At 34.6% G+C, this 24,121-nt stretch overlaps 1 protein-coding gene across 1 annotated transcript in view; it reads right to left on the bottom strand.

Annotated features, from left to right (window-relative positions):
* Window positions 1-24,121, bottom strand: part of LRP1B (LDL receptor related protein 1B) — a 1,916,825-nt gene that overhangs the window by 740,489 nt on the left and 1,152,215 nt on the right. Inside the window, exons 16-17 of the mRNA XM_082690181.1 lie at window positions 9,405-9,545; window positions 5,164-5,289 (exon numbers count right to left, since the gene is read on the bottom strand). Of these exons, the coding sequence (XP_082546307.1) occupies window positions 5,164-5,289; window positions 9,405-9,545 (267 nt within the window). The remainder of the gene's footprint in view (window positions 1-5,163; window positions 5,290-9,404; window positions 9,546-24,121) is intronic.

Genomic DNA, 24,121 nt, shown 5'->3' on the forward strand with positions numbered 1-24,121 from the left:
CCTATTAAATTCTAATTGACCTATAATAAGAATATATTAAATATCCCAATAAAATATTCTTTTATCTGATTTTTTTTAATGTCAGAGTATTTCCTCCTTGCCATTCAGATTTAGTTCTAATAAGTTTTCTGAGATTGTTTTCATGAGTGGCACTACGGTGATTAGAGAAGAGAATGAGAAAGAATTCCTAAGAACCCATTTCACAGGGCGACTGGGTGGCTCAGTGGGTTAAAGCCTGCCTTCAGCTCAGGTCATGATCCCAGGGTCCTGGGATCGAGCCCCGCATCGGGCTCTCTGCTCAGCGGGGAGCCTGCTTCCTTCTCTCTCTGTCTCTGCCTGCCTCTCTGCCTACTTGTCTGTCAAATAAGTAAATAAAATCTTAAAAAAAAAAAAAAAAAGAACTATTTCACATTGTGTAGTGTGGAAATTTGTGTGTCGTCTCACTAACTCAAAAGCTTGAAGAACTGTCAGGACCCGTTACTTGAAAGAGTATTTACTGGCTTATTACTGAGGGATCATATGACCTCAACATACATGAATCCCTGTTCTAATCATGGAAAAACTATCTGCTTAGTCTAGTGAGGAAATTTAAGTAATTCCAGATAGGAAGAATGCTTCATTCCATAAATCTACAAGTACTGTCTGTCCATATGATATAATCACATGGACTAAATCATGCCTTTTTAATCACTGGATTTATCAGCATTTACTTTTTTCAGTTCCTGTCTCTATCAGATCTAAATTAGTCTGGAGGTGAGATTAGCAAGCAGCCCCAGAGGACTCAAATATTGTAGCAAATGCTTGTCTAATGAAGAGGAAATTCAACTTCCTCAGCGGAATTGTTTATCTAGCAGTGAATCAGAAATCCACTGTCACAATATAAATTTTTTCTACCCATCACTAATTATGCTTCTCCTGCTGTCATGTAGCAGTGAGAAATCCCACAATGCATGGGAACAATAAGGAGGAAGAAGCGAAGAGATCTTCATACATAATTCCTAAACTTCACCTTTGCCATATTTTAATCAAAGCATTCTATTTAAACAAAACCTATGTCATATCAACACATATTTTTCGATTTATCTTATAAGGAAGTCCAATTTTTAATATATTAAGTTTCTTAATTCAAATCTATCTGCCTAGTTTGAATTTAGTCAAACTACGTGGAGGATGTGAGAAGAATAAACACGTAATCTAATTAGAGCTCAGTGCTGTGGAAAAAATCTGGTCTGAAACTGCCTAGCCTTGAATCCAAGGATTATCATTAGCGACTATGAGGAAAAATAACTTCACATCTAACTACTCCTCATCTTTGGCCTCTGGGTCTTTCTCATAAGTAGAGAAACATATATATATATATGTAAGGGAGAACATTGACCAAGCCCCTGTCAGCTTTCTTCTGCCTAGTGCTGTTTCGTCTTCCAAGCATATCCTCCAACCCCCACCCCCCCCATGAACTTCACCTCACCCTCAGTAACTATGCCAATTCATTATTCTTTTCTTTCTCCCCCAGTAAAATATTTCTAACACATAGAAAAGCATAGAAGATAATAATATTAACACTGGTCTACCATCATATAGCTCTATCATATCTCTTTTCCTATATTTACTACAGACTATTTTTGTTTTATTTCAGAAAAATGTATTATAGGTACATTTAAAATCACTTATGTAATTTTTTCAGTCATATTTCTATCTTTTTAGATGTAACTACTATCCTTAACTTATAATCTTTTTTTTCCATTTCCAGACATATTTTAATTCTATTTTTACACATTTATAAATAAATAAGTTCATATAGAATTGTTTTGTATTTTTATATTTCACATAAATGTCACTAAGTGATTTATAATCTGCAATTTTTAGTTAACATTGCCTTTGAAATTAATTACTGTTGGTATTTGAGCTCTAGTCTATTCAATTTAAGTATGAATAATGTTCTACTATGTGATTATAACACTATATAGTGTCATATATATGAGCATATATATATTTATATGGTGTTTTATATACATAGTTTTTTATATAGTGAAAGATATATTTCCTGTTAATGGGTATTTGAATTATTTCTAATTTCTCACTATTACCAGCATTAGGGCAATGAATTTCTTACTTGCATCTCTTTGAGCATAGACATTAGAGTATAAATCTAGAAATGGAATTACAGACTTGAAGGTATGCACAATCTCCACTTTATTGAGTTTAGCTAAATGCTTTCCAATGTAGAAAAAAATAATTTATACATCACCAAAAGTGTATGTTGCCTTTTATTCCACAATCTTGTCAAAGGTTAATTTTATCAGATTATTTTTCCTAATTGAATGACTCGAACTGATTCAGGTTCATTCCTTTGTCCCCTCCCTCCTTCCTTAGGTCCTTCCTCCCTCTCTCTCTCTTTTTCTTTTCCTTCCTTCCTTCATTTCTTTCTTTGGCTTAGTTCGGATATCACCTTCCTCAGGAAGCCTTGCGAGATACACAAAGACTAAATTAGTAGTTCTTGTGCTTCCATTTGTAGTTCAAGTTAGCACTTTGAATATTGCATTGAAAGACCTGCTTACATGTTTTTTCTCCCCATTTCCACTCAGCCTTCTAATGAAAGATATAGTGTATTTGTCCTCTTTTTATATCCTATGTTGTGGTAAGTTTTTATTGAATTAGTAGATTCATGTTATGAAGGAGAAATCCCAAAGGAACAAAATTGGTAATTGGCATCTTGTAGGAAAGAATTCTTTTAGTTATAAAGTAGTCACAATGCTGAAAGCTACAGGACAGTGGATTTAGTTACAAAATAACCCCCATGTTGGGAAATCCTTTATCTGTGACACATATCTGTGTATATGCCAAAGACAGAAATGACCCAGCCAGAGAAATTATCTAATGTATTTGCCGTATTTTTTTTTTTTCAGTATGATGAACTATGTGACCTATTTATTTATTTTGGTCAAACAAAATGGAAATGTAACACAACAGCATACTTAATTTTCAAAGCTAAAAGGTGTATTTGTGGTTTTCTTTTTATTCTTTTTTTTTTTTTTAACTTTTTATTTTTTATAAACATATATTTTTATCCCCAGGGGTACAGGTCTGTGAATCACCAGGTTTACACACTTCATCCACAGATGAATGGATCTTTTTATTCTTTTTATCCTTAATTTTTGTTCTTCTTAATTCCTTAAGGCATACTGTGACCATAGCATCTATTATGAATATACTGACAAGAAGATCTAGTAATGATTGGCATGCTTTATCAGCCATCACTGAAAGTGACACTTGAGGTGCAAGCAGGTTGTACCCCATTTCCTAGTGAACTACAGGCCTGGACTGGCTGAGAAATCTTACTAATTAGGACTGATTAGGATTGATTGTTTTATTTGCTCTTATACATAGCATTTCCACTTTTACTACTATTAGTAGCTAGTCAATCCCAAATGTTCCCTTAAAAATCATGTGGAAACAAGCAGATTTTAAGAGTGTAACATAAAAGAAAAAAAAAAAGACATGTTATTATGAATTGAGTCAGCAATGCCTTTAATTTTAAGGTGAAAATAGACTTATCTGTTTAGGAAGTAATGGAACAATCTCAGAACTAAATCTTAAGTTTTTAAAAATATAATAATTGCACCAGCTTAGAAAGACTCTTCATTGTAAATTATAAACATTATTGTAAGAACAGTCTGGGCAAAGTTAAAATGACCATACCTAAAATTCTAGCTAAAACACAGGATGAAATAGTTTGATAACAAGAGCAATAGGCTTAGAGAATAACTTACACACTGAGTTTCCCAGTTCTTGCCAATGATGTGAGTTAAGGCAAGTCAGAGCCTCATCTATGAAATGAATGGACTTGAAGGGAGAGACTAAGACCAAAGAGTCTCTATAGGTTCCTTTTTATTTGATAGCTCTTTGTAAAACAACCTTACCTGATGCACAAAATAACTTAAAAATAGCTACTCTAAAATATCAAACTATATTTAGTCAAGGGACAACAGAATAGCTTATAGACCCTCAGCAAATATGTCACAATGGAAAAAAAAAAAAAGCTAAATATGAGATGCAGGTTAGGATACGGACTGTGTTGTTCTTTCATTGTTGCTTAGTACATGATAAAAAGCAGTTAGGAAATATTTTCTAGTCAATTCATACTCTTGCGGAGCAGAAAGAAATATACAAGGAAATTATAGTGCATTGAGGGACAAGTCTTTCCAAGAGAAAACCAGTGACACAATCTAGAGTACAAACCAGGCTTCTTAATTTCTGGGTATTTTCTGTATATGCTGCCCCTACAGTTTTCACTAATAGGTTATAATAATTTTTATTTTTGAGCCTTATTTTGGCAAATCGAGAAGGGAGGTGTTGATAAATTTTGACACTGCTGTATGTAATGATTACAAAAAAAAATAAAACAACACACAATTTTTACCAATATCAGTAAGAGTCATCAAATCTACTACTTTTTCTTCATCATTTAATGAATAGGTCTAGGCTGCTGCTAGTCTATATCATTTTTCAGTACTTATCTGACTAATCATGACCTTTCCAACATCTATTATAACCTGTACCACAAGCTGTGTATCACTATTCAAAGAGAAACTGACTAGGGATTCACAGATGTATTACAGTGGGATAAATTTTATGGAAATATTAATAGGCTTTATGACTTGGGACTTCATGAAAAGGGGGAAAAAAATCTATGCCACATAAATAGTGTGCCAGGAACAGAAAGCTATTCACAGAGGTATTCTACAGCAGACTAAATAAAATACACAGATTATTTTTTTTGAGGTAAAAAGCAAACAAAACAAAACAAAACACACACACAAACCTTTCTTCATGGCCTCCATCACAGCATGCTAATAAACCTCACCCTCCACTGCCAATTAAGATTTAGCAGGGACAAGCCTTGTCCAAGCAGTGTATTGACAGTCAACCCATATGGATAGATAAAGTGCCAAATTACTTTGGAAAGCAGAGTCATGCCCACGGATTAAGTAAAAGATAATTTGTATTCTAGCTTTTGTGGCATCAAACTCTGAACTTATTTAATACTGCAATAATCAGATCATCAGCCTTAGGAAGGTTCAGCTTAGTTCAAAGCAGTGACCTGCATTTTTATGGACACTAACTTTGGAAGCGATTTATGTATATATTCAAGCAAACCTTTACCTGCACAAGTTTGATTGGATTCGTCTTCGTTGCTTCCACAATCATTAGCTCCATCACAGAGCCATCTCTTGGGGATACAGCGATTATTCTTGCATTTAAACTGATCATCAGGACAGCTATGATTGACTGGGGAAGGGTGGGAGGGTGAAGAGAGAGGAGAATCAGGTTTAATAATTTAAAGTTGGATAAAATTATGATTATTTTAATTTACAGTTAGAGACAACTTATAGTAATTATATTATAGTACAATAAATGCCACAGCTTCTTTCATTCATTGTTGCATATTTTATAGAAAATATTAATATTTGAGGCTCTCTTAAAATGTAATACTTTTATAGAAGACACCAAGTAATAAAATCTCATATAAAAGGAAACATATTCATTTGTTCATGTCTTCACTAAAATCAACTGTATCACGAAACTTGTTTTCCCATCCCTTATCAAAGTAACACAATTTCAGAATTTTTACCAAAAACATTTAAAGTAACCTCAATTTTTAAAAAAATTTTTATACACATATAATGTATTATTAGCCCCAGGGGTACAGGTCTGTGAATCGCCAGTAAATTAACCTCAAATTTTAACATGAAACATAATAAGTATGTATCCAATAATTCAGCCATGTATCAAAGATACATTTTCTTAAGCCACACATCCATTCAGAACTTTTTGAAATATTAAATAAGGCTCATTTTGTTATGCTTTGCCCAGTGTTTCTTGGGACTGGCAGCAAAACTTGGAGCTGATGTTAAATATGAGATCCTGCATAATTCTATTTTTATTTTTTTTTAAAGATTTTATTTATTTATTTGACAGAGATCACAAGTAGGCAGAGAGGCAGGCAGAGAGAGAGGAGGGGAAGCAGGCTCCCTGCTGAGCAGAGAGTCTGATGTGGGGGCTTGATCCCAGGACCCTGGGATCATGACGTGAGCCGAAGGCAGAGGCTTTAACCCACTGAGTATATTTTTTTTTTTCAGTCGAGTATTTATATATTAAATGCGAATAAACTTTGCCCTTGAATTCTGTTATCATTCTATTTTCTATCCTTTAGCTTCTCAATTCCAAATCACAGGCCTATGGGTTGTATTTATGCCTCCTTTTTGAACTCTGATTTACATCATTGATGAAAATTGCAAAAGTCCTTTATTAAGCTTTACTGAAGAATTTTGGCATAATCTTGCTACTTTAAAATCTTGACCCTCTAATATATTGGATGGATTTTATTCTCCTGAGCATCTATTCTTGCTAAACTCCCTGAAGTGATTAGAAAATGTTAATCATGCTCAAATGCCAGGAAACACAAGGCTTTTTCCATTATAATTTTTTTTTACTGTACATGAATAAAAACTTTCTAAAAAAGTGATAAAACCACTTCTCACCTAAACTACTTTAAAGAAATAGTGTTTGTAGAAACTGTCTGGAAAGGCATACATTTGCTATGCAACAGCATGATAAAATGGCTATTTTTTTCGAATTCTAAGGAAAACTAATACTAAAATTTATTTTTGTCATACAGAAGTGCAACTACTGGGCACAAGGAAAATTACTTCAAAAAGAACACAAAGTGGTGAAACAAATACTGAGGAGCATGCCAATTCAGTTAGGAATTTAGCCTCCAGGATGCAGGAAAAATAATCACAGAAGGTTAACTTTAAGATGGCCTCCTGCTGTGCTTGATATTGGAGGTTTAATCCTTAGCTGTGCACAGCTTCCCATATGAGGATTGGTCTTGTCCACAGTATATTTTGTGGATTCATGTTTATTTGTTTGCACTAGGCATGAAAACTCAGGATGGTCATTTTTGTTATTAAAATTATGCAGGCATTTTGCAGAGATCTACTTATAGTCCAACTTGTTATATTAGAACAAAGAAGGTAAGTGTATACATGATAGGCATTTAAGACTAAAATTGCAAACCTGAGTCCTAACATGTTTTTCTGTGAATCAATGGATTTTGGAATTTATCTTGTTGGTTATGAATTTACTGAAATAACAATATTTGGTCTCATTCTATAGATACCACTCTGGAAGCAGTTTGGAAAGTGGGTTTTAGTTATGGGAGCAATAGTAGTAGGAATAATAGCAGGGCACTTATTGAATGAATCTAGGATGTAAGACTAACTTAGCCAGTGAAGTTCGAGAGGGGATAAATATGAAAAATTAATTATACAGAACTGAGTATGGACTATAAGTGAAATAGAAGATTGCCTGAAAAGCCTTTAGTATACATTTGAGTAATGGTATGGGAAGTGATGAAAATTATCAAGAAAAAAGATCCTGACTAGGAATTTTAACACTACAATTAACAGTATACGATGCCTTACATCCTCATAGAGAAAATGAGTTTCTTTGTGAATTTGTGAAAAGAACAATCACACAGGGAGTAGCGTGAACCTAAAGGAACACAACATGAATATTGTGATAAAGTACTTGTGCTCTGCGCAGGTGTTCTGTGACTATGCAGGAAGCTGATATGCAGGAGTATTCACTAAAACCATGAATAAACACTGTGAGTCAGAGGTGATGAGGCAATTAATTTAATCAATAAATAATACATCACTTGTGTAAAAAAAATGAGGAAAAACCTTTTATCCTTAGATGACATGTTCTCCCACTTTGAAATTTTTGTCTACTTGTACCAATTTAGTATTTAATATGGTATTTTTGGATTTGTACTTTACAGTATAGATATTAATAGGGTTGGAAACATGGAACATGTAATGTTGAAGTCAGAGTCCATGCTTGAAAATAAAGGAAGAGTAGTGTTACATTCATGTATTAATTATAACTTACATATTACCTATTTATATACAACTGGAAATTGTATTTTAAAAACTCATATTCTTGGACTTTTGTCCAAAAATACAGATAGTTGTACTATATAGATGCCTAGACCAATTCTGTCATTTTTTAAAAAAATTTTGTTCATTTATTTGAGAGAAAGAGAGAGAGCGTGGATGGGAGGCAGGGAGCAAGGGGCAGAGGGAGAAGGAGAAACAGTCTCCCCACTGAGCAGGGAGCCAGAAGATGCATCCATCCTGGGACTCCGGGATCTTGACCTGAGCTGAAGGCTGATATGTAAACAACTGAGCCACCCAGGCAACACAATTCTGTCCATGCTTAGTCAAAGATCTATAAAACTCGATTTTTATAATCTTGGTTTAAAAAGAAAAAGAAAAGAAAGACAAGAAAATGGAGGATTGTCAATTAACTCAATTATTTCAGCCATTTTAACTTGGAAAATGTCATCATCAATTGAAAGAAAAACATTTTCTTTTTAAAATAATTTATCTAAGGCAAATTAAAAGACTAAGGATGCATATGCCATCACATTATTCTCTCCATACAAAATATTTTATATATCTCAAAACCATCCCATAATGACTCTAGTCAAATATATTCTCAAATTGTTATTTAATGTGTTTTTCAAAGTATCCACTTTCAAATATGTGGGACAATTCCTTATCCCAACCAGAAACATGAAACTATTCCTATTGTGGGAAATGGAAAACAGCTAAATAGAAGCCAAATGGCGAGAAAATCAAACTTTTAATTTCTATCTGAGTGCTTCATGTGTCTCCTACCATGTACTGAGCCAGAGAAGTTAGGTAATAACTAGATCCAAAACCATGTTTGTTTCCTTGGATCTACTTCAAGGCTCTGTTGCCAAGGAGCAATGGAGTGGATCCTGATCTTCTGTGTGAGTTAATTTTGACCTGAGGGAGTTGCAATTGATTTTCCACATCTGCAGCAACCTTGTGACAATGGTGTGATGGAACTGACAGCACAGAAGAGGGAAGGGGAGGACTTCTGGAGCTACCAAAATGATAATATTAAAGATGTAAAAGCACAAGAAAAACAGTATTTTAAAACCATGCTAGGAGATAATCTAGTCTACTCTATGTAAAAGGATGACTGAGGGGGAAAAATAAATAAGTTCAATTTTTATCAGATATTTTTAGATTTCACAAACTGCTTTGACAGTTCACAAGCTGAAATACTCAAGGAGGGTGCCAGGTGGCTCAGTGAGTTAAGCTTTGGCTCAAGTCAAGATCTAAAGGTCCTAGGATTAGAGTCCCAAGTGGGAAATCCCTTCTCAGCAGGGAGCCTGCTTGTCCCTCTCCCTCTGCCCCTACCCTCTGCTCTTGCAGGTACATTCTCTCTCTCAAATAAATAAAATCTTAAAAAATAAATAAATAAAAGACTCAGGAAAATGTAGTATCACTTGAAGGAAAACGTACAGCAATTTACTGAATCTTCATCACTTCCATCTAGACAGTCATCATCACCATCACATTTCCAGCGAGCTTGGATACAGTGTCTGTTTTTACAGCGGAATTCTCCAGCTTTGCATATGTGAGGCAATATTTCTCCAGGATTAACTAGGGTTAAAAAAGACATATGAACAATACTAGCCATATTCAGTTTGTTATGATGTCAGCTTTGTTTAAATAACAAAAATACTTAATCATTACATTTTGTCAAAAATATGAAAATATCTTAACATTGCATTGACAACAATTTCTGGAAAGGAGAAAAGTTTAAGTTTTTCTGACAATCATTATTTTACTAAGAATTTTAAAAATTTATTTAAACAACTGTCACAAAAATAATTAGTAATACCAATAATAATAATATAACACCACCTATATTCATGGTAGGTGTGTAGTTTTACTTTTTAAAGGGCTTTCATTCATAATCTCAATTATCACCATGATCCATTATAGGGTAGGCACAGCAAAAAATGTACTACCTCCATTTTACAGGTAAGTACACTCCAAATAAATCAAAATGAAAAAAAAAAAAAAAGGAAAAAGTACAGCCATGATGATTATATTAATTTGCTGGTGTGCAAGTGGGAGAAAAATTCAGCTCTGTTTGGGTATTCTTGGAAATACTAAGTTAATAAAAAATGATCTCATTGTACATCCAGATTCTATGCAGTATTTTCACTATATACCCCATATTCTCTAATCCAATGTTAGGGATTCTGTTGATTGGGATTTATTCACAAATTGAAAGTGTTATTATTATGATGATGATTTTTGTTCTATTTCAGTGAATTTCATAGGAGTCTACAAAAAATAGGAATATGTGGCAATGGTTAAAATAAATGATTGGTGTTTCGTGGACTGAAAAATATATTGAATTATCAAAAACTGGTTTATTGTTAAGAGAAACAAAAGTCAATCTTTTATCCCAGTCCCGATGGCTTTAAACTTTTTTTTTTTTTTTTTTTTGGCTTTAAACTTTATTTTGGATTACTCATTTGGATTGATGAACTGTCACAAAACCTATATACATGCCAATAATAAGGAATGTCGAGAAAACATATTAGTCATTGCTAGAAAGCTTTGTGTTAGCACTCCTTTAATCCTTGTATTTCCCCTGCTCCAATGAATGGAAGAGGAAATGTGACTCTTGAGCTGTAACTGTGGAGAATTTGCTTCAGAGAGTTATGCAGTGAGGTACAAGGCATGAGGGTTCCTGCACCTGGAAAATAAAAACTAACCATTAAACCCAGACTTTTAAGGTTTTAGGGTAAAAACTAATCAGTATGGTAAATGAAATATCCAATTATAACAAAGGTAAGGTTGTGTCTCTTGTATCCCCTCTCAGACAAGCAGACATTGTATGTGTAGGGACTGACAGTAAGTTTGTCTCTTTTTTTAACTCTAATCCTTATCAATAACAAAATGCTGAAGCAGCCATTTCTCTAAGGATGTAATTTCTGTAAGGTCACTTGAAAGTAAATAATAATAATAGTTATTATTATTGTTATCTATATAGAACAAGTCTCAAATAGGAGAGGACAACAATATAAAAACAAAAAGGGGAGCTCACATGGTCTTCTATTCAACCCGAGGATGTCTTTTTATAGCAGCAACTGGGACAGAGAATAGCAACCAAAGCAAAGTGGAAATACATTGGGATATGTCTAGGCCTTTCTAGGATAGAGTTTTCCTCTCAAAAACTCTAGAACTGATCACTGATGATGTGCAAACTTTCCTTGTTTTGAATCTCAAGTTTGCTCAACTGGACCCTAAGATTTTTGAGGTTGGTGTAATTTCTTCCTTGAATCCATATAAGCCCAGCGTAAAACTAGGCACTTAATGAAGGGCATTTTGATTAATTTCTTTCTACAATGATTAAGACTAATAGTCAACAATCTCTCAGTTAAAAAAACAAAAGCAAAAACAAAACAAACAAAAAACCGTCAGATAAGAAACTTAATTTGAGATGTAATCTGCTTCCTCCTAACTTAAATTTAGCTTTAAGATTTTCTTTAGTCTCTCTATAGCTGACTTCAAAGAAATGCTACATCAATTCAATTGTTTCACAGCTTGAGGATTTTAAGATGATTTCAAGAAATCATCTTTTTTTCTTCTTCTGATAATCCCACCAATTTAAAAAGCCTAGCTTTCACATGGTCATTTGATCAAATAAACCCAACTGACAGTTTTAAGAAATGATCAAAAATATCCATATCAAAAGTGAAATTATAGCTGCTTCTGAACAATTACAACTATATTAAAGAAGAGTAAGATGCCTGGGGAAAGACAAACTACCCCCCACAAAATTAATATTTAAAGCTAAATATTCTTTAACAGAACCAATTTGGAGATATGATCTTTAAGTCTGCTTAGAGTCTAAATGTTTTTCAAGAGATATTAAGATCTTCATGGAAAGAATGCAAGTAGGCAACATTTTCAAACTTGTTTTAAACATACTTTCAAATATGTGTGTATTGCTAGTTATTTTTAAATATTTGCTAATACAAAGGTAGCGTTTTTAAAAAAATATGTGACGACAATGTCCAAAGTTTCATTTTCATTTTTCGTAACAGTTAGGAACAATTGTTTGAAAACCAAGAGAGCCAACTTCCTCATATAAATTCATTTTTTTATATTTACTGCTGATATTGACCTATATCAATATCATTATTATGTATCATTATCATTTGTAACAGTAGTTAGACATTGCTTATACCTGTAAGAAAAGATATAATGAAACATACACAAATATCTTTGACATTTTAAAGCATGTCTGTAAGTCTTCTCGACACTATAATTTGTGGGGCAAGAGGCATTTCTCCATGGTATTTCCATGTATCTTGTTTCAGCTTTTATTCTGGACATTTTTTCAAGGATGCTTATATAGCTAACAGCCTTGGAAGACAGATAATGCCATCTTCTACAGCAGAGAGAAGTTTTTTTTCCTGGCTAAAATAGTAAAGATAATGTCTCCCTTCAGGACAATGGTTGGACCAGTTTTCTGGCAGACTCATGATTGGGTTCTTCAGTGTGAATACGAGTTCGCTGGGAGTGCAGCATTCACCTAGACCTGCCTATGCATTGCCCCTGTATGATTTGGAGCTGGGTGGGACAAAAAGAATGAATATTAACATGAAACTCATGCTGCCTGCTACAACAGGAGTAATAAATCTTCTGTGTCTGAGCCAGGAATTGTATGTCTTCTGTCAGAATCTAGGAATCTTTGACAAGTTGACATGTTAGCTTGCCTAGAGTAAAATCTCAGACCCTTCAGAATTGTTGACCTAACAGTAAATATTTAACAAAATGCTGGGTTTTATTTTATAAAAAATACTTATTTCCAAAGTCTTTCAAGGTATATGACTTCACTGGTTTTGCTAGTCCTAACCCAAGCTTCCAGATGTAACTAGTAGTATGTCACACAGAAACCATACTATCAATATAATCAGATATGGGCACAATTTGTAGCACTAGAAGACACTTGATTTTTGAGCTAGGAATATCCATTATAAAGAAAATGTTTAATGTTAAGTGGTAATCTGGATAAGATGGCAGCTTTGACATTCAAAAAGCATGGTCTTTACTCAAGCATTGACCTAACTCTGTGGAATTGGGCAGCCATGTCATTTGTCGTAGTACCCTAGCTAATGGCCAGACAATCTACCTACTTTTGTGAGAATCAATGAGATGAAAAAGCAAGTATATTTGGCATCACATAAGAGAACTAAGAGTACCTAGAAAAAAATAAGACTAGTATTCTGTATACCTTGCACAAACCTTTATAAAGGAGTCATTTTATAAATAATTTTTATATACCTAATGTTTCCACTTGGAATTCTTGAATGTAGGAAGGACAATGTCACATACAGAACAGAATAATACTTAGACTAGAACAAAGCATAGAGCAGATATTAAAAAATACTTGCTGCCTAACTTACTGGAGGTAGCAGAGACATAATTCTATATTACAGACATATATTCTATGTAATTATATATATGTGTGTATATATATTATTATTTATTATAGTGAGAAATTCTATCTCTGGAAACTATATACATACTTCAGGAAAACAATATCACTTCAACTGGCTCAAAAGCTAATAGTCTTCTACCAGCATCCAAGATCACAGGAGAAATTAGAAATTTGAAAGGAAAAAAATCCATGTGTAGAAAGAGTGATGAAGATCCCCCTACACCAAAAAAAGTGGACATATAGGAAAAGCTCCATGTATGGACTTTGTTCTGATGTTTAATGTGACTGAACCTATATAACACTTGAGTGTTGGACAGACACATAGATTGCTTATAATACAGTACTAGAATTGCAAGTTTTGCTTCAGAGCTGTGATTTGTACCATGAATTTGAAAAGTGATGCAAAACCTGTAATTCTACCACCACGGTCACTTCTAGTAAAAATACTACAACATGATATCACAGGTAAGAAATCTGACAAAGTAATAATAATCCTTTAATTTAACCAGGATCAAAATAAAATGACATGAATCATAACATTCCTGGCAAGAAACTGTCAGGTCTCAAACATCCTATGATACCTGCTGTTAGAATATTGAAATTTAGAAGGTCTCTGCATGACTTGTCCATGCACTGCAAAAGGAAATATGCCTTCTAGAACTACTTCCCCGTAAAAACTGAAGATTACTGGAGTTGATGTCCAGATCATACTGATATAAAGGGAGAAACCCTACTATTAAACTGGTTTATTTTAATTTCTTCTGGAATCAGCTCAGATTTGGATCTCAGCTCAGCAACTAAACTAAATGCGTATGTTCCTCACCTTGTTTAATAAGCTGTGGGCCCACCAGCAATTATCTGTTTGTCACTTTGCTTTGTTTTTCAATCCCAGTGTGATTAATGTATCTAAAGTAATGATTGTCTCTTCTGTCAAGCGATCTTTTTGCTGTTGCCCATATAAAAATTATGATAACTTAGTCATAAAATCATTAGCCCTAGAACAACAAATAAAATGAAGTTTTCCTATGGTCCCTATACACTTCACATTAGGATATGTTTATTTAGAAGATTATTTTTGTATTTGGGGAGAATTTCTAACTATTTCGTTATTTGAGCAGGGGGATAAAAGAACTAAACGAAAACTTGAAATTGCAGTGTTTTTGATGCCTTTATATAAGCTTGCTTATATAGGAAGGCAGTGTGAAAAACGCTGCTATGGGTTTTGAATTTTCTCCTTTAGATCATAGCAGGATGACCTTTCATTAGATAGAGTGGTCTTCTGAGCAGCCAACCTAAGTGGTACATAATCTTCTGTGAGTACCTATGCACAGAAGGCCATAAATATTCATCTCTATGGGGCTTCTAAACTTTTTACTGCCTTAAACTTTTTACTACACATTAGATTGCATATATCCTAGAACATAAGGCTTGTCACAGCTGAACAGATAAATGGCTTAGCCATAGTGGAGCACTGTTTTTGACAGAGGAATATATCTGGTGTTCCAGAAGGTAAAAAAGGTCACAGAGTACCACTGACATATAATTGTGCAATGCTACCCTTGGATGATCAATATTTTTAAGTTGTTCTCTTAGGAGTAAGGCACATTAGAAAATTCTGTCTTTTGTTTCAGGCCACTAAAGAAGAATTTAAAGAATTACTCTCTTATTGCTCTAGATAAAATTATCCTGCTATTAAAAAAAATAATGACACTTTTTAAATTTGTTTTATTTTATTTTTTTGGGGGGGAGCTTAACTTACTTTCTTGGGATTATCTATATATTCATTTATTAGTTTTGTATATTGTGTTTTTCCCTATAAAAGCATCAAAATAAATTAAAAAAAAACTCACTTGATAATTGATCAGCTGGCTTTACATATGTTTCTCTATGGCTGTCAGTTCCAAGTTACTATGCTACACTAGGTCTCATTTCTAATTGTGAGAGGATTTGCTCATGTTACACAAGATTCATAAGGACAAAGAGTCCAGCCTACTCTCATTCTTGATTCCTTCCAGGCATGGCATTAGAATTCATCCTTAATCAATCATGTAGCATGCCAATATTTTTCTGTTGGGTGAATGCCTCTTCTGGCACAGCCTTATGCTGAACATTTATTGAGACACAACCACTGGTGTTTACTTCTGGTCTGACCAATTGTCAATGGGTTTTTGTTTATTTGATGTCATTTCAACAAGGATGACTGGAACCAGGACAATCATATCTCAATGATTGCAATATGTATTTTTGTTTTGCGTGTTAACTCAGATTACAGAGTTAATCCAGTTGAAGTCGGTTCACAAAATTGTAATATAGCCTAAACTAAACTAGAAGCTGAGAGGAATCAGCATTAATGAGAAGTCAGTGACACACTCATAGTTCTTTTATACCATACTCTGCAACCATGAACTCTCTTTATAGTCCTTTTGCACTTGAATTTACTCATCTGAAAACTAAGGCTAACATATCATTTAAAAAAAATTAAATTCAACTTAGTTAACATACAGTGTATTATTAGTTTCGTGGGTAGTATTTAGTGATGCATCAGTTGCATATAACATCCCGTGCTCATCAAGTGCCCTCCTTAATGCCCATCATCCAACTATCCCAATCCCCACCCACCTTTCCTCCAGCAACCCTTAGTTTGTTTCCTATAGTTAAGAGTCTCTTAGGGTTTACCTCTGTCTCTGTTTGTATCTTATTTTATTTTTCTTTCCTTTCCTCATGTTAATCTGTTTCGTTTCTTAAATTCCACATGTAAGTGAAATTATATGGTATTTGTCTTTCTCTGATCTATTTTTGGTCTATATAATGCTCTCTAGTTCCATCCACATCATTGTAAATGGTAAGTTTTCAGTCTCTTTGAAGGCTGAATTATATTTCATTGTGTACATGTATGTATATATACGTGTGTGTATGTGTGTGTATATATCACATCTTCTTTATCTATTCACCTGTTGATGGACATCTGGGCTCTTTCTATATTTTGGTTATTGTAGACACTACTACTATAAACACTGAGGGGCATGTGCTCCTCCTTAATTTCTCTTTCTTCTGTCTTGTTGTTGGTGTAGAGAAATGCAACTGATTTCTGTGCATTGATTTTATATCCTGACACTTTACTGAATTCCTGTATAAGTTCTAGCACTTTTGGAGTGGAGTCTTTTGGGTTTTCCACATATAGTATCACATCATCTGCGAAGAGTGATAATTTGACTTCTTCTTTGCCGATTTGGATGCCTTTAATTTCCTTTTGTTGTCTGATTGCTTAGGCTAGGACTTCTAGTACTATGTTGAATAAGAGTGGTGATAATGGACATCCCTGCCGTGTTCCTGACCTTAGTGGAAAAGCTTTCAGTTCTTCTCCATTGAGAATGATATTTGCAGTGGGTTTTTCATAGATGGCTTTGATGATATTGAGGTATGTGCCCTCTATCCCTACACTTTGAAGAGTTTTGATCAGGAAGGGATGCTGCACTTTGTCAAATGCTTTTTCAGCATCTATTGAGAGTATCATATGGTTCTTGTTCTTTCTTTTATTGATGTGTTGTATCACATTGACTGATATGCAGATGTTGAACCAACCTTGCATACCTGGAATAAATCCCACTTGGTCGTGGTGAATAATCCTTTTAATGGACTTTTGAATCCTATTGGCTAGTATTTTGTTGAGAATTTTCACATCTGTATTCATCAAGGATATTGGTCCATAGCTCTCTTTTTTGATGGGATCCTTGTCTGGTTTTGGGATCAAGGTGATGTTGGCCTCTTAAAATGAGTTTGGAAGTTTTCCTTCCATTTCTATTTTTTTGGAACAGTTTCAGGAGAATAGGAATTAGTTCTTCTTTAAATGTTTGGTAGAATTCCCCCGGGAAGCCGTCTGGCCCTGGGCTTTTGTTTATTTGGAGATTTTTAATGACTGTTTCAATCTCCTTACTGGTTATGGGTCTGTTCAGGCTTTCTATTTCTTCCTGGTTCAGTTGTGGTAGTTTATATGTTTCTAGGAATGCATCCATTTCTTCCAGATTGTCAAATTTGTTGGCGTAGAGTTGCTCATAGTATGTTCTTATAATAGTTTGTATTTCTTTGGTGTTAGTTGTGATCTCTCCTTTTTCATTCATGATTTTATTATTTGGTTCCTTTCTCTTTTCTTTTTGATAAGTCTGGCCAGGGGTTTATCAATTTTATGAATTCTCTCCAGCTCCTAGATTCGTTGATTTGTTCTATTGTTTTTTTGGTTTCTATTTCATTGATTTCTGCTCTGATCTTTATGATTTCTCTTCTCCTGCTGGGCTTAAGGTTTCTCTCTTGTTCTTTCTCCAGCTCCTTTAAGTGTAGGATTAGGTTATGTACCTGAGACCTTTCTTGTTTTTTGAGAAAGGCTTGTAATGCTATATATTTTCCTCTCAGGACTGCCTTTATTGTGTCCTACAGATTTTGAACCGTTGTATTTTCATTATCATTTGTTTCCATGATTTTTTTCAATTCTTCTTTAATTTCTCAGTTGACCCATTCATTCTTTAGAAGGATACCGTTTAGTCTCCATGTATTTGAGTTCTTTCCAAACTTCCTCTTGTGGTTGAGTTCTAGATTCAGAGCATTGTGGTCTGAAAATATGCAGGGAATGATACCAATCTTTTGATACTGGTTGAGTCCTGATTTAGGACTGAGGATGTGATCTATTCTGGAGAATGTTCCATGTGCACTAGAGAAGAATGTATATTCTGTTGCTTTGGATGAAATGTTCTGAATATATCTGTGATGTCCATCTGGTCCAGTGTGTTGTTTAAGGCCTGTATTTCCTTGTTGATCTTTTCCTTGGATGATCTGTCCATTTTAGTGAGGGGTGTGTTAAAGTCCTCTATTATTATTGTATTATTGTTCTTGTGTTTCTTTGATTTTGTTATTAATTGGTTTATATAGTTGGCTGCTCCCATGTTGGGGGCATAGATACTTAAAATTGTTAGATCTTCTTGTTGGGCAGACCCTTTGAGTATGATATAGTATCCTTCCTCATCACTTATTTTAGTCTTTGGCTTAAAATCTAATTGATCTGATATAAGGATTGCCACTCCTGCTTTCTTCTGATGTCCATTAGCATGGTAAATTCTTTTCCACCCCCTCCCTTTAAATCTGGAGGTGTCTTCAGGCTTAAAATGAGTTTCTTGGAGGCAACATATAGATGCGTTTTGTTTTTTTATCCATTCTGATACCCTGTGTCTTTTGATTTGGGCATTTAGCCCATTAACATTCAGGGTAACTATTGAGAGATATGAGTTTATTGCCATTGTATTGCCTGTAAGGTGACTGTTACTGTATATGGTCTCTGTTCCTTTCTGATCTACCACTTGTAGGCTCTCTCTTTGCTTAGAGTAACCCTTTCAATATTTCTTGTAGAGCTGGTTTGGTGTTTGCAAATTCTTTCAGTTTTTGTTTGTCCTGGAAGCTTTTAATCTCTCCTTCAATTTTCAATGATAGCCTGTCTGGATATAGTATTCTGGGCTGCATGTTTTTCTTGTTTAGTGCTCTGAAAATATCATGCCAGCTCTTTCTGGTCTGCCAGGTCTCTGTGGATAAGTCAGCTTCCAATCTAATATTTTTACCATTGTCTGTTACAGACTTCTTTTCCCGGGCTGCTTTCAGGATTTTCTCTTTGTCACTAAGACTTGTAAATTTTACTATTCGGTGACGGGGTGTGGGCCTATTCTTATTGATTTTGAGGGGCGTTCTCTGAACCTCCTGAATTTTGATGCTCATTCCCTTTGCCATATTGGGGGAATTCTCCCCAATAATTCTCTCCAGTATACCTTCTGCTCCCCTCTCTCTTTCTTCTTCTTCTGGAATCCCAATTATTTAATGTTGTTTCATCTTATGGTGTCACTTATCTCTCAAATTCTCCTCTTGTGGTCCAGTGGCTGTTTGTCCCTCTTTTGCTCAGCTTCTTTATTCTCTCTCATTTGGTCTTCTATATCACTAATTCTTTCTTCTGCCTCATTTATCCTAGCAGTGAGAGCCTCCATTTTGGATTGCACCTAATTAATAGCTTTTTTATTTCAACTTGGTTAGATTTTAGTTCTTTTATTTCTCCAGAAAGGGCTTTTATATCTCCCGAGATGGTTTTTCTAATATCTTTCATGACTTTTTCGAGCCCAGCTAGAACCTTGAGAATTGTCATTCTGAACTCTAGATCTGACATATTACCAATGTCTGTATTGATTAGGTCCCTCGCCTTCGATATTGCCTCTTGTTCTTTTTTTTGTGGTGAATTTTTCCGCCTTATCATTTTGTCCAGATAAGAGTATATGAAGTAACAAGTAAAATACTAAAAGGGTGGCAACAACCCCAGGAAAATATGCTTTAACCAAATCAGAAGAGATCCCGAATCGTGAGGGGGAAGAAAGGGGATAAAAAGAGGTTAAAAAAGAAAGAAAGGAAAAAAAAAAAGAATTAAAAAAAGAAAATGAATAAAGAAAAGTAAAAAAAAAAAAAAAGAAAAAATATATATATTATATAAACTAGTTAAAAAACGTTAAAAAGGAAAAGGGTAAAAGTTTTAAAAAATTAGCAAAAGAAGAGAAAAAAATGAAAAAGAAAAAAATTACTTTAACTGCAAGACTAAAAAATCACAGGGAGAAAGCCATGAGTTCTGTGCTTTGCTTTCTCCTCCTCTGGAATTCTGCTGCTCTCCTTGGTATTGAAACCGCACTCCTTGGTAGGTGAACTTGGTCTTGGCTGGATTTCTTGTTGATCTTCTGGGGGAGGGGCCTGGTGTAGTGATTCTCAAGTGTCTTTGCCCCAGGCGGAATTGCACTGCCCTTACCAGAGGCCGGGCTGAGTAATCCGCTCGGGTTTGCTTTCAGGAGCTTTTGTTCCCTGGGCGCTTTCCGTAGAGTTCTGGAGGACGGGAATACAAATGGCAGCCTCCTGGTCTCCTGCCCAGAGAAGCCATGAGCCCAGGGCCCCACTCCTCAGTGTGACCTCAGAGAACAGCCCCCAGTAACTCCCGTCTGCTTGACCTCCGGCCGCGCTCCGAGCTCACCGAGTCTGCAACCGGTTCAAGGTAACCCTAACGTGCGAGCTTACTGTCGGGTCTGTCTCTGTAGCAGGTTTTCCCCTGTTCCAATACCCGCAAGCTCTGCGACACTCAGACACCCCCGATCCTTCTGTGACCCTGCGGAACCTGAGGCCACCCTGACCCCGCCTGGGCTTCGCCCCGTTTTAGCCTCTGGAGCGATGTCCCTCAGCATAACAGACTTTTAAAAGTCCCGATTTTGTGCTCCGTTGCTCTGCTGCTTGCCGGGAGCCGGCCCCTCCCCCCGGGGTCTATCTTCCCGTTGCTTTGGATTCATTTCTTTGCCAGTCCTACCTTTCAGAAAGTGGTTGTTTTTCTGTTTCTAGAATTGCTGTTCTTCTTCTCTTTGATCTGCAGATGGATTTTCAGGTGTTTGCAATCTTTAGATAAGCTATCTAGCTGATCTCCTGCTAGCTGAAGTAGTCTCAGCCTGCTACTTCTCCACCATCTTAACTCCTCCTGCACTTAGCACCGAAAAATTTCTATCTTTTTATCATGTGATGTCATGATAACAAATTTCCTATCACAACCATATGACCAATATTGTATACAGTATTTCCTTAAAAGCCAAGGTCACCCAATTTTTATTTACATAGATATCCAGTGGTCAGTATCTTTTCTCTATCAATATCGATATAGATATATAGATATGCAAACTCATAAGAAATCTATAAATTTTTAATGGGGCATAGAATAAAGGAAATAGAAAAGATGATTTGGATGCCAATGATCCAGATAATTATGATTCACACAATTAAAATTAAGGAACTAATTAGAACATTTCAAGCTTAAAAAAGCCATCTAGATAAACCTAATATATACACTCTCCCTCTAACTTCCCACTATGAAAACTAAGATGAAGGATAAAAACTCACAAGATATTTGAAAACACAGTCTCTTGATCATTTGACTGACATTATCTTAAGGGAATTTTGACTATTGCAAGACCAATAAGACAAGATTCAAACATTCAGCCAGAAACTTTTCTAACTTATACCATTAAAAATTGAATAAGCCTATCTATCTTTAGGTAAAAAGAGAGACCCTTTGCTCCTGCAGCATCCAATGTAAGGTCTGCGCCTATCAACAAAGGATATACTGGCACTGTTACCTTCCATCCTTGAGAGGAATTCTGGAGATAAAGCAAAGGCAGGATAACACTTGGTGGAGGTCCATGAGGTTACTCTGTGTGTGTGTGTGTGTGTGTGTGTGTGTTTGTGTGTGCATGCACGCATGTACACACACATATTTCACCTGTTCAAAGTGTCAAAATTATTTATCTGAGATAGCAAAAAATCTGATTTTTATCAGAAAAATAACTTCAGATGAATCTGTGGTAGATACTAAATATTGAATTAAGAAATACACTTTTTTCTCTCAATAACCAAGATAATATTTACCCTAGCAGACAACCAGAAAGAATTACATCATTCAAAGTAATGCTTAATCCCTTCCTATTAACAAACTATAGGTTTTGATAGATATCTTCCCTAAACAACAAAATAGGAATTAAAAAATAATACTACAGAACAAAGAAAGGAAACCACCTTATGACTCAAAGAAAGTATACTTTATTCAATTACATTCTATAGGAATTATCCTAAAAGACAACATAAAATTCCTACTAACAATGAAAAAAATTTGCCCAGAGAAGTAAAATTCATATTTCTACTCTCAAGTATATTATCCCAGAATAAATTAAATATTATTTCTAGAATTTTGAAGAAAACTTAGCCAAGAACTAATATCCAGAATTGTCAATCACATATAAATGTAAAGGAGACCTATTTAGAAAATACAGGAACTCCAAGGTATTCAGTCTTTGTGCTCATCTTGGAGAAGCAACTTCAAGAAATACTTTATCTACCCTAAACATTGCGGAAAATTAATAATTGAACGAGGAACTAAAGTTTAAATACAACCAGTGAAGCAATACAATCAGTGAGGCACTGAATCAGGTCTAAAAGAAAGTATAAAATTGATCATTAAACTAGCTATACATGTCAAAACATTTTATAAAAAGACTTATTGATATCATGCTTAGTGAAATAAGTCAAGCGGAGAAAGACAACTATCATATGATCTCCCTGATATGAGGAAGTGGTGATGCAACATGGGGGCTTAAGTGGGTAGGAGAAGAATAAATGAAACAAGATGGGATTGGGAGGGAGACAAACCATAAGTGACTCTTAATCTCACAAAACAAACTGAGGTTTGCTGGGGGGAGGGGGGTTGGGAGAAGGGGGGTGGGGTTATGGACATTGGGCAGGGTATGTGCTTTGGTGAGTGCTGTGAAGTGTGTAAACCTGGCGATTCACAGACCTGTACCCCTGGGGATAAAAATATATGTTTATAAAAAATAAAAAATTTTTAAAAAATAAAAAAAAAGACTTATTGATGATGATTTGAAACACTATTCCTTGTCAGAAATCCCAAATTATAATATGAATGAAATTGAGAAAGATGAAGAGAATAGTATAAAGAAAATCAGTCTTCATCTCAAATGGTTAAAATTCAAAATAATAATAATAAAATTTAAAACTGGTGGTATTGTTCTAAGTGCTTAAAAAAGAAAATGTAACAAACTAACTATGGAGTATATTGTAAAATACTGAAGGGATCATAAACAGTAAAGAAACACACAAATAGTCTATAACAATCCATCAAAAATAACACCAAACATCAAGTAGAAAAATGAAGGTAAATGATTTAAAAATCATGTTTAAAAAGAATATGTAGTCACATGATAAGATGCCTATGCTCCTATTAAGAAAAAATGAACCTCTAAGTAAAGGATACTGTTGTGTAATCCAGAATGTGTAAAACTGCAATATAACTAAGAATTCTGTCTCCAAAATAAAATGATATGGGGTATAAATTCCAAAGGTCCTACATGCTAATTATGTGAATTATAAAAAGTTATTAACCCCCAAGTCTACATTCTGAATATTAAAGTGAGGTAATAATAGTATCTCACATATATGATTATTGTAAGAGCTAATGAGAACTTTGAAAATTTAAAGTCCTATATAAGAATTCAATAAATTTTATCTATTAGTAGTAGTAGTAGTAAAAAATAATAAATTCCAGGGATATATAATTATAAGGAACAACATGAAAATGTTTTAGTTGTTTCTTACTGAATAGTGGCATTTGGGTGTATTTTTTCATTTAAATATTTTCTGTATATTTCTTAAATGTTACTACGTATTAAATCATTTGTAAAAATTCCTTATTCATATTGTTTTTTCTTCAAAAGAAATAAAACATTTCAGTTAAGGTGAAATCTTCTTTATTATACTTGTTTCTCCTTCTGCGTCCCCCAAAACAATCCTTATAATTGATGGAAAAATGCATTTGTGTGTTATTTATGTATTATTCAATAATAATGATGAAAAATGATGGTTAACTTTACATGTCAGCTTGAATAGGTAGGTTTTAGAGTGCGCAGATGTTTGGTCAAATATCACTCTGGGTGTGTCTGTGAGAGTTAATTGGATGAGATTAACATTGGAATCTGTAGACTAAATTAAGCAGGTAAGTGGACCTTACCCTAAAACAGTTTGAACTGAACGAAAAGGCCTATTTTCCTGCACATACAAGAAATTCTTGCTGCCTGACTGCCTTGAACTTGGACTTATT

This window comes from Mustela nivalis (genome assembly GCF_964662115.1).
Source record: "Mustela nivalis genome assembly, chromosome: 11".
Lineage (NCBI taxonomy): Eukaryota > Metazoa > Chordata > Mammalia > Carnivora > Mustelidae > Mustela > Mustela nivalis.